This window comes from Amblyomma mixtum, chromosome 8 (genome assembly GCF_055824585.1).
Source record: "Amblyomma mixtum isolate Tamu chromosome 8, ASM5582458v1, whole genome shotgun sequence".
NCBI lineage: Eukaryota > Metazoa > Arthropoda > Arachnida > Ixodida > Ixodidae > Amblyomma > Amblyomma mixtum.
The window spans coordinates 139,883,597-139,894,044 of record NC_143019.1 but is presented as its reverse complement, the minus strand read 5'-3'; the positions used below and the strand labels follow the sequence as shown (position 1 = coordinate 139,894,044).

Genomic DNA, 10,448 nt, shown 5'->3' with positions numbered 1-10,448 from the left:
CCGTGGCCAATTCAGGCGTTGACCCCGCGTGCCTTTCGCGACTCATCGGCATTCCGCTGCTACCACGCCGATTTTTTCTCACGAAGGAGGCGAAACGTAACAGTTGTTTCAAGCGTTTCAAACGTTGGTCTACGTTTTTGCTACTACATACCGTGCCAAGATTTTCCCCTTTTTTGCTGCATTATATATATATATATATATATATATATATATATATATATATATATATATATACTCTGACGAAGGCCAGACAATGGTCGAAACGTATATATATATATATATATATATATATATATATATATATATATTACAGTATTACGACAAACGCGACTGTTCTAACGTTTAGTTTGCCAACAGTTTCGGGAATGGTATTCCCTTCGTCAGGGCAGGCTTACAATGAATCCGTTTCGTCAATATAAGGACACAGAACAAGCGAGGAGGTATAATCTCCGCCCTCTAAACAAACATGAGAATGAGGGCAGGGGACCGTATAATAGGCAGCATGACAAGTCTCACACGGGCTGCGGCTGAACAACAACCAGAAAAACAAACGGGGAGGTGGAAATGGTAGCAAAGAACGAGCCTGAACAGCACAGCGATAGAAGGGGCAAAAGAGCGTTAAACCCGGCTCTCGGCGCACACGGAAGCCGCTACCCCCCCCCCCCCCCCCCCCAATACGCGCACACCCCCGCAAGACGCCGCCGGGTCCGAGCGGGCGGCCCGTATCAGGTATCCTGAGACGCTTGCAAGGGACGCGTTCGAGAGACGGCCAACACTCACTTGTTAACCGCTGCAGCGGCAACTTGCGACTGTGCCCTCTGCGTATTTTTGCTTCATTTCGTCGCTTTGCTCTCCTGTCGGGCCTTTCTACCAGACAATCTGGCGCCCTTTTCCCATAAATATACTAGGCTGTCCAAACCCGTGTCCCGCAGTGAGCTTCCCGTGAAAAAACAGCGTCCGTCGGGTAAAATACTGAGCTAGCCCGAGCGCGTAATGGGAAGGCAAAGATGAGTTTGGGGGAACAAAACAAAAGAAGGGAAGAGCAGAAAAAAAAATTTGCTCTAAAAATGTTTAAAGAAAATGTAACACAAAAAATGTTAACGCACACACAGGAAGAGAAAAGAGAAAAAGAAAAACTACTGGTTAAATGTGGCGCCAAACAAGTATGACATGGTGAGAGCACCATGACCAGCATACGGGGACTCTCAAGGACGCTTTGTCACGACAAAAATACCCGGGTGAAATAGTCGAAGACGCGATTCAACGCGCTCGCAGCCTAGACCGTTCTTCCATCTTGGCAGAGAACAAGGTGAAAAAAGACAGCAAAACAAACCTAATCCTTACTTACTCCGCAACTGCTCCCAGGGTAAACAACATACTAAGCCGTCATTTTAATATAATCAGACAGAGCAATAGGCTGTCACTAATATTCAAGGAACCACCACGAGTGGTGTACCGCAGGGACAAGAGCTTGAGAGACTTGCTTGTCAACGCGAAAACAAAGAAGACCGCTGCCTGAGGTGGATGCCACCCATGCGGAAAACCCCGTTGCAAGGTGTGTCCGCACATTTCCGACACCAAACTGGCAAAATCCAAGTCCGATGGCTTTACGTTCCACATATATGAAGACCTCGACTGCGATTCGAGCAATGTTATCTACGAACTTCAATGCGAGGTGTGTGGGGAGGAGTACATTGGTCAGACCAAGACAACATTTCGTTTCCGCTTCAACAACCACAAAGAGCTTGTGTCATCCCTGCCCAACTTGCCCCTTTCCAGGCACCTGCGTCTGCCCCTGCACAATTTTGAAAACATCCGTGTAATCCTTCTCCAGCCCGGGTTCCCTAACACATATAACAGGGAACAAAGGGAATCGTACTTCATTCATGTTCTGTTCTAAGCAGCAGACAGACGCTTCAGTGGCAGCAACGCAAAAAGCTCTTTATTCGAGGCAGCAGCGTCCTTTTACAGGCAACGCTGCATGCCGGTCAGGCACACGTCATTTCCGTTAGAATGTTATCAGACTGACTGGCTGATACAGAACATTCCTTCCTCCTTAATCAAAGCTACACGCATTTCTTTCCGCGTTCATAACTGGAGGCTTGATAGCGATCAGGAGGACGTCTTGTTCGATTACTTCTTCGCAAATGGGCCTCTTCGGGTGTAGCCATGGTTGATGCGGTGGAACTTGAAGACTGCGCTGCCATGTGTCTTGCCTCAGGCTGCGATGCCGGTTCCTCATTTGAAGTGGCGTCATCTATGCGAACATCCTCAAGCTTGTCCGCAGTGGGACCACTAATCACGGAGCCAGCAGGCACGGAGGGAGCTGATGGCAAGTCTCGCTGAACAGCGGCACTTGGAGTGGACTCAGGATGCGCTTCTTTTGCGACGTCGGGATGGAGTGATGACTTTGCACCCGATATCCAGCTGGGTCTCAAGTGGTCGATATGCACAAAACGAAACTGGTCACCGACTTTGACTACAAACGTAGAGTCACACTTTGACTACAAACGTTGCATTACGACCGCTTCCTCCCATGACAGGGTTTCCCCTCTCGTAGTCTTGACGAGAACTGCATAACCGGCTTCCATCTGCGGGTCCCTTCCTCGGCCCTCGTTGCGATGAGTGGCGTCTCTGGCTTGGCGGCTGCGCATGTCCTGCACAAAACTTGGCTTCAGGAGCGAAAGCTTCACTCGGGGTTGTCGTTTCAGGAACAGCTCAGCCGGCGTTCTTCCTGTTACGGAGTTCGGGGTGTTCCTGTAAGCAAGCAAGAAGTCGTTAAGTCGTTGGTGCAGAGTTCTGTTCTGCCCTGTTAGGTTATCGTGAAGCACTTGCTTGAGTAGAGTGGCCTTTGTCGTCTGAACCAGCCTTTCTGCTGCCCCGTTCGACGAAGCGTGGTAGGGTGGCGTACGCGTGTGGCGAATCCCGTGAGAAGAGGTGAAATTGGAGAACTCCTGCGCAGTAAACTGAGGTCCATTATCACTGATCAGTTCCTCCGGGTAGCCATACGCTGCAAATATCTCCATGAGACAGTCGATTGTTTTCGACGTCGTCGTAGTGCGGAGGCATTTTACTTCTATCCACTTTGAGTAAGAGTCCACTAGAAGGAACAAGTTCGAGCCATCCTTCATGGCGAAATCGACATGGACTCTCTGCCAAACACGAGTTGGATAAGTCCATGGATGCAATGGCCCTGGTGCCTTCGCAGGCATGGTCGTTTGGCGCACTGTACATTGACGGACAGTGTCTTCAATGTTCTTGTCAATAAACGGCCACCAAACAAACGACCTAGCAAGCATTTTCATTCTTTGCATTCCAGGGTGTTCTTCATGTAGCAATGTTAATACTGCTTCTCGAAGTTCGTCCGGAATGATCACTCGCTGGCCCCACGTGATGCAGCCTTGCTCATACGATAGTTCGTTTCGACGAACGTAAAAGGGCTGAAATTTATCATCGTGGTGCGCGGGCCAGCCAGATAAGGTGAACTGCACGACTTTGGAAAGAAGGCGATCCCTTTTAGTCGCAGCAGCAACCTAGCTCGCAGTGAGAGGCGTTGACTCAAACACTGCAAGGCATTCTTCAGTGTCGTCTTTATGCTTCACCAGAAGTGGAAGCCTTGAAAGAGCGTCGGCAACTTCCATGTTTTTGCCGTTCCTGTAGCGCAGTGTGTACTGATAAGCTGCTAAGGTGATAGCCCAACGCTGAATCCTAGCTGCAGCCAAAGAAGGAATTGGTTTATCTGATGCCAAGATCCCCAACAGTGGTTGGTGGTCTGTATACAGCGTGAATTTGCGCCCGTACAGGTATCTATGAAACCTGCTCAGACCAAAAATTAATGCTAGGGCTTCCTTCTCGCCTTGCGCATAGTTGCGCTCCGCTACACTCGATGTTCTGGAGGCAAATGAAATTGGTCTTTCCGAACCATCACGCATGACGTGAAAAATTACTGCCCCAAGACCGTAGGCCGACGCGTCGCAGCTTAAACCGATTGGCTTTTTCACGTCGTAAAAAGTCAGAACTTGACTGTCTACAAGACGCTGCTTGGCTTCCACGAATGATCTTGAACATTCGTCCGTCCACGCCCAACTCGTGTCCTTTTTCAGCAGGTCGTACATTGGTGCAGCTACTGTGGCTAAATCTTTGATGAATTTGGCGTAGAAATTCAGCAGACCCAAGAAGGCTCGTAACTCAGTTACGTTGCTTTTTGGCTGAGGTGCTTCCGTGATGGCTTTTATCTTTGTTGATGTTGGAAAAATGCCATCAGCTGTCACTTTGTGTCCAAGATAAACGACGGACTGCTTGAAAAATTCACATTCCTGTTCTTTTACAGTGATATTGTGCTTTGCCAGTCGTTGAAGTACCTTTTCCACAGTTTCTTCACAGTCGTCTATATTGTCGCCTACGACGATGACGTCGTCGATATAGCAACCCACTTTTGGAATCCCTTTTAAGACTTCGTCCATTAACGACTGAAAGATAGCGGGTGCGCTAGAGGTGGCGAATGGTAGGCGCTGAAACTGGAATAATCCGAGATGAGTGTTTACGGTTAACAGCGCTTTGCTTTCCTCAGCAAGCGGCACTTGCTGATAGGCTTGTGATAGATCCAGAACGCAAAAGATTTTACCTCCTGCGAGCATGGAATACAAATCTTCCGGCAATGGCAAAGGGTAATGGTCAGTTTTTAGAAAAGGATTAACCGTGACTTTGTAGTCGCCGCGTAACCTTAATCCTGCGCCGCCTTTCTTCGCGACCATTACGTTGCCCAGTCACTTTTCGTGACCCTCTTCAGTATTCCGGCTTGCTCGAGCTTTTCCAGCTCCTTTGCTACTTCCTCTTTGATGGCAAATGGTATTGGCCGTGCTTTTGAGAACACTGGTTGAGCCCCTTCCTTTACAACCCAAGCAACCACCGATATCCTTCGGACGGCCGACAGAGGTCTATTTCGGATGTTCTGTACGTCCGCTGAACATCCGCAAACAGCCGGTAGACGTCCGTCGGCCGTCCGAAAGGTGGCCAAAGGTATACGGTTCGCCCGCCGACGGACGTCCAGTTGAGTACGTCCATTGGCGGATCTTTCTCGAATATTCGCGTATATGGTGCATGCGTGCTTTTTTCACTCCGCGCAATGCAATAAAACCAAAAACAATTTGATGCATAGCACGCATATTTTATTGTGCTTGATGATACATCAGCAGAGCAATGGGTTACATTCGGAAAATTTCTTAAATGTGACTTCAAATGTGGCAAGCTTGGGACACACATCCGTAATCTTCCCACCCACAGGATTTCTGAAATAAAAAAGAACGCGGCAAACATCAGTCATGTGAAACAAATGGCACAATGCAGTAGCCCAAGTAAAAACACTGGAACCAATTAATAGAAGTGTTTAACGCTGCAAGTATAACAGACAATGCACTAACAAACACCTCAATAAGTATAAGGCAATAACAGCTCTCACTTTTCCACACCATATTTGACAATGTATCTGTTCTTTATTTATTTTCATGGGCCTTAGGGCACTAACCTGCGCAGCACTGTACGCGACTGTGCACAGAAAGCCGCAAAGCTTCCGTTGCGAACCACTGCGACCTCACGTGCTTCCTATGGTCTGCCTTTCGCGCGTTGTCACTCTTTATATAGGCACAGTGAACATAGCGATGCCTTAAAAATTAACAAGATGCGAAAACACTCCGTCCCGCAACTTTGAAGAGGAGTGGGAATTAGCCGCGCGAGTTGAGGGCTCCCGCAGCTGTGTGATGTAGGCTCCCGAAAGTGTGAGAACAGCACACACTTGGGGAAGCCATCTCCTCGCGCTTACTGCTCCCACTGTCCTGTGAACGAATGTTATATGAGCGTGCTGCATTGTCCTAGAAGCAAAGTTCCAAGAAGTGTACTGGATACATACCTTCGTAGGCAATCACATGTGCACTAAGCCTTCTTTACACCAAGGTCGACGCAGTACGGGATTCCGGTGTTCCAGAAGAGCTTCAGGCGCTTCCCGTATCTTTCGAATTGCTTAAGTTACATACAACTTTCGTCCACAGACCGAACAAAGCCACATTTTATAATAACAGAGCTATAAAGATCTGCGCGACAACACTACGCGACATATCAACAAAAGCGCTACGGAGCCGTACTGATGGATTGGATTGGTCTGACCGCGAACTAACATCTATGATGATGGTGATAGCAGAATGCACGGAAGTTTTGATGCTTACGAATGGTTTCAATGGCAAGTTTAGCTAGCAAAACAGTGGACATGTCGCGTAACTCCTCTAACTTGGAGTTTTATAAATATAAAACTAATCATTGAGTTCTTGCAAAATTCTGCAACACCTGCTTCTCCTCTTAGATAAATTTAGCTCGTTGGCGGCTCTTGCACTGCAGGTAGGAGTGGTATCGTACCAATTTACAAACTTCTTCGCGTCAGACCCTCCAACTGATGCAAATAAAACAGTATATACACGAAAGACTCGAATTTTCTGTGAAATAAAAAACGACCATACTCATGGCCTGGGAATATACTTGACCTTACATCCTTCGGACGTCCACCTCGTCTCTCATGCGGATATACAAAAGTGGACACTGTCCGTACGTCCAGCGGATGTACGAATACGGATATCCGAAATCGGATTGTGTTCGTACGTCCGATGGACGTCCGATCTCGGCAAAGGACGTTCGGATCTAGCTCGTACGTCCGACGGATATCTGTGGTTGCTTGGGAAAGATGCGAGCTTCGAAGTTTTTGACGACTCCCGGGGTGCTCTTGAAAACCTCGGGATACTTTTTCCGTAAGGCTTCTACCCTCTGCTCCAATGACTTATCCGTGGACAGGCTGTATACTGCTTTCCAGTTTATCTGCAGTTTTTCCAGCCAGTCTCATCCTATGAGAGCGGGCATCGGCGTTCCGTTTCCCTTCACTACCACAACAGGCAAAGAGATTTCGCTTGCGTCCTGCTTGACTAAGACGTTTGCTTTTCCAATTACCTTCAGCTTTTCTCCGGTGTAAGTGCGCAACGACACATTGGAGTCTACACATTTAACATGCGGGAAACACTGCTTATATAACTGTTCTGGTACGATCGTGACCACTGCACCTGTGTCAATTATCATCGAAACAGTCTTCCCTTCAATGTTCAGGTTGACGCTGTAGCCCCTTGAACTTTTGCCCGAGAAGAACACAGTCTGACAACTCAAGTCCTCGAATTCGTCGTCCGTGGTGTCGACGTATCTGACAGCTTTTGCTTTGGCTCCGCTTTTGCAGACGGCTTGCAAATGCCCTTTTTTGTTACAATTTCTGCAGGTGTGGTTGCGATACCAACATTTTTCTCCCGCATGACTCTTTCCGCAATGCTTGCAAGCACTTCGCCGCTCTTCCTCGCGTTTATCTTTTGGCCATGCAACCGTCCTCGATTTCTTTTCCTTATCACGGCGACGTTCGCCCTGAATGACGTTGACGCTGCACGGTTTTGTGTCAAACTCATGCATTTGCTTCGCCTGTTGTGCCGCTAGCTCTTTATCTAGCGCCGTTTGGCACGCCAGCTCGAACGTCAAGTCAGGCTGTGCAAAAAGAGCCCGTTGCGTTTCCTCGTCACGCAAACCAGCTACAAGCCTGTCCCTTAAGGCATCATTTAAAAACGTGCCGAAATTGCAATCTCTTGCAAGATGCTTCAGTTCAGTGATGAAATCTTTGAAGCTTTCATTTTCTTGCTGCATTCGGCGATTAAATTTACAACGCTCTGCGATAATTGAATGAGCTGGGCTGAAATGAGCTTCCAGAAGCTGTTTAATTTCTTCGAAAGTCTTCTGAGAAGGCAAATGAGGCACAATTATCTTCTTTAGCTCTTCGTATGCTTGCGCACCGAGTACGTTCAGAAACAACTTCAGTTTCTTGTCTGCAGAGACATCATTTATGTCTACGAAGTTCTCGAAGCGTTCAAAATACGAGCGTATGTTGTCGATTTTCGGGTTGAATTCGGGCATTCTGCCGAGCTTAGGTGGTGGTGGTGGTGGTGAAAACTTCTATTTTGCGAAAAAGAGTTTGGGAGCCACAGAGTGGCCCCGCTACATGGTCGGCGTCCCTAGTCCGGGACACCGCACGACGAGGCCCCGTCTCTCGCCCGTTTCACCAGAGCCCTTGGGGCTCAAGCGAGGAGCAGTTGAGGAGGGCAGTCTCCCATGCCTCTCTGGAAGGGGTAGGGGAAGGGGGGAGGTGGGGATTTTGAGTACATGCCCGCACCATGTGGAAGATATCACAGGTCTCCCCACAGTGTGGGCATCGCCCATCCGTGTTAGGATCGTAATGTTTTATTATTGCAGGACAGAGTAGAGTACCTGTCTGCAGGCGCCTTAAAGTTCGCTCCTCCGTCTTACTCAGCCCTTTTGCAGGGGCCGGGAAAAGGCGGTGGTTGTCGCTATAATGTGTTAATATTTCCCTGAATCGCAGCAGCGGCTGGTTAGTCTCCGAGCCAGAAGAGCTGGGATGAGGAGCCCGGTGAGTAAGCGCTCGGGCAGCCGCGTCAGCGGCCTCATTACCTCGTAAGCCCTGGTGGCCAGGAGCCCAAATGATTCGTTTGGGTGTTGGATCAGTGGCAGTCCGTCGTAGAATACAAGCAGCTAACGGGGAGATCTCCCCTGCCAAGTAATGTTCACATGCTTTTCGGGAGTCCGTGATGATTATTCTCGAATTGGCGTGGGCGGCAGCAAGCGCTATCGCTACTTCCTCGGCCCGCATTGAATTCGGGGCTCGAAAGGAGAGTCCATCAACGTGCATTTCCTGGTGAACGACAGCGGCCGAGTAAAATCCCGTGGGCGATGGCCCTGCTACGTCTACATAATATACACCGGGTCGGGAGCCGTGTTGTCTCTCAAGAGCCCGAGCCCGCGCTTGTCGTCTGTTTTCATGCATGTCGGTGTCCATGTTACGGGGGAGCGGGGAGACCCAGAGCATATGGCGCCATAGTACTGGGATACGCTCCGCCTCCTCTGGAGTGCAGTCGTGTTGGATGTGTAAGCGGTTTAGCAGGCGGCGCCCAGGAGCCGTCTGCGTGAGCCGCGTGTATTGGTTCACGAGGTGGGCCTCCCGCAGCTCCTGGTAGGAGTTTAGCACCCCCAATGCCTTGAGTTTGGCATTAGAGGTAGCCACCGGGAGATCCAGGGCTCGCTTAGTTGCCTTGCGGATGATGGCGTCTATTCGCGCCTCGTCTTGCTTAGTAGTGCGGAGATATGGCACGGCGTAGAGGATCCGGCTAGTCACGAAGGCATAGACGAGCCGAAGCGCGTCCCTGCCCCGCAGACCACCCCGCTTGTTGGAAACGCGGCGGATCATGCGCCCTACCTGTTCGCCTACGCTCTTGAGTTTCGCAATAGTGGAGTCCGGTCTGAGTCTCTGGTGAATGAAAAGGCCCAGAATACGGAGCTCCTCCACCTCTCTAATAGGACCTCCTGACAGAGAGATGTGTATTGCTGTCCTATCCTTTGGGTTCGCTCTGACATGCAGAAGCTCTGATTTCGCTGGAGCACATTGGAGCCCACAGTCATTAGCATACGCATCGAATATGGAAGCAGCCTGCTGAAGGCGGTCCTCCATGTCCCCAAGGCTCCCCTGAGTGGTCCAAATTGCAATATCATCTGCATATAACGCGTGTTGAATGCCTTCCACCCGGGCCAATTGGCGTGGGAGGCGCATCATAGCAATGTTGAACAGGAGCGGTGATAACACTGCTCCCTGAGGGGTACCCCGTGTTCCCATCATGTAAAGGCGGTATTCCTCGCCCTCAATCCGAAGAAAGGCCTGCCGAGCTTAGGACCATGTCCAGGTTCTGCCACAATGAGCAAATTTCACTTATCTGCGTTCCTGCGCTCCTCCGGCGTTCTTGCGTTACTCCTGGCCGCCGATGAGATCGTGGCTGCAAGGGCGCCGTGTCGCCTTGCACCGTAGGCGGTTCGGCCTCGTGACTGCTGCTGGCCGGTGGCGGTTTACTGCGCGCCGGATCCCATCCTCGTCGCCAGATGTTCTGTTCTAAGCAGCAGACAGACGCTTCAGTGGCAGCAACGCAAAAAAGCTCTTTATTGTTGTTGTTGTTGTGACTGAGAGAAGGATGAAAAGAAAATTGCACGGGCCTGCCTACTGGCTCGAGCCGAGCCACCACCGCTGCCACGTGCAGAGAGAGGAGAGTTAAAAGATCAGAGGAAAGAGAGAAAGGAAAGAAAAGACGCGCGTCGCAGCAACAACTGCGTCCGCCGGAGCGGACGCTGCTCAAAAAACAGATAAGCGGCCGAAGCCGCGCTCGCCGAAGCGAGAACAGATGCAGCAGCGTCCTTTTGTAGGCAACGTGCATGCCGGTCAGGCACACGTCATTTCCGTTACAATGTTATCAGACTGACTGGCTGATACAGAACAATTCATAAATTCGGCACGTTCTCTCTCCCTGGAGACTTTCCTGCTT

At 49.9% G+C, this 10,448-nt stretch overlaps 1 protein-coding gene across 1 annotated transcript; it reads right to left on the bottom strand.

Moving 5' to 3' along the window:
* Positions 1-5,078: 5,078 nt before the first annotated feature.
* On the bottom strand, positions 5,079-9,780 carry LOC149334630 (uncharacterized). Its single transcript, XM_089555274.1, has 2 exons — positions 5,906-9,780; positions 5,079-5,288 (listed from the first exon to the last, which is right to left on the bottom strand). Exon 1 carries the CDS (start codon positions 9,752-9,754, stop codon positions 8,126-8,128), a length of 1,629 nt encoding a protein of 542 aa, XP_089411400.1. The 5' UTR covers positions 9,755-9,780; the 3' UTR covers positions 5,079-5,288; positions 5,906-8,125.
* Positions 9,781-10,448: the final 668 nt, after the last annotated feature.

Coding starts and splice junctions, on each gene's coding strand:
- LOC149334630 (XM_089555274.1), bottom strand. CDS start 9,754: ATGATGGGAACACGGGGTACCCCTCAGGGAGCAGTGTTATCACCGCTC.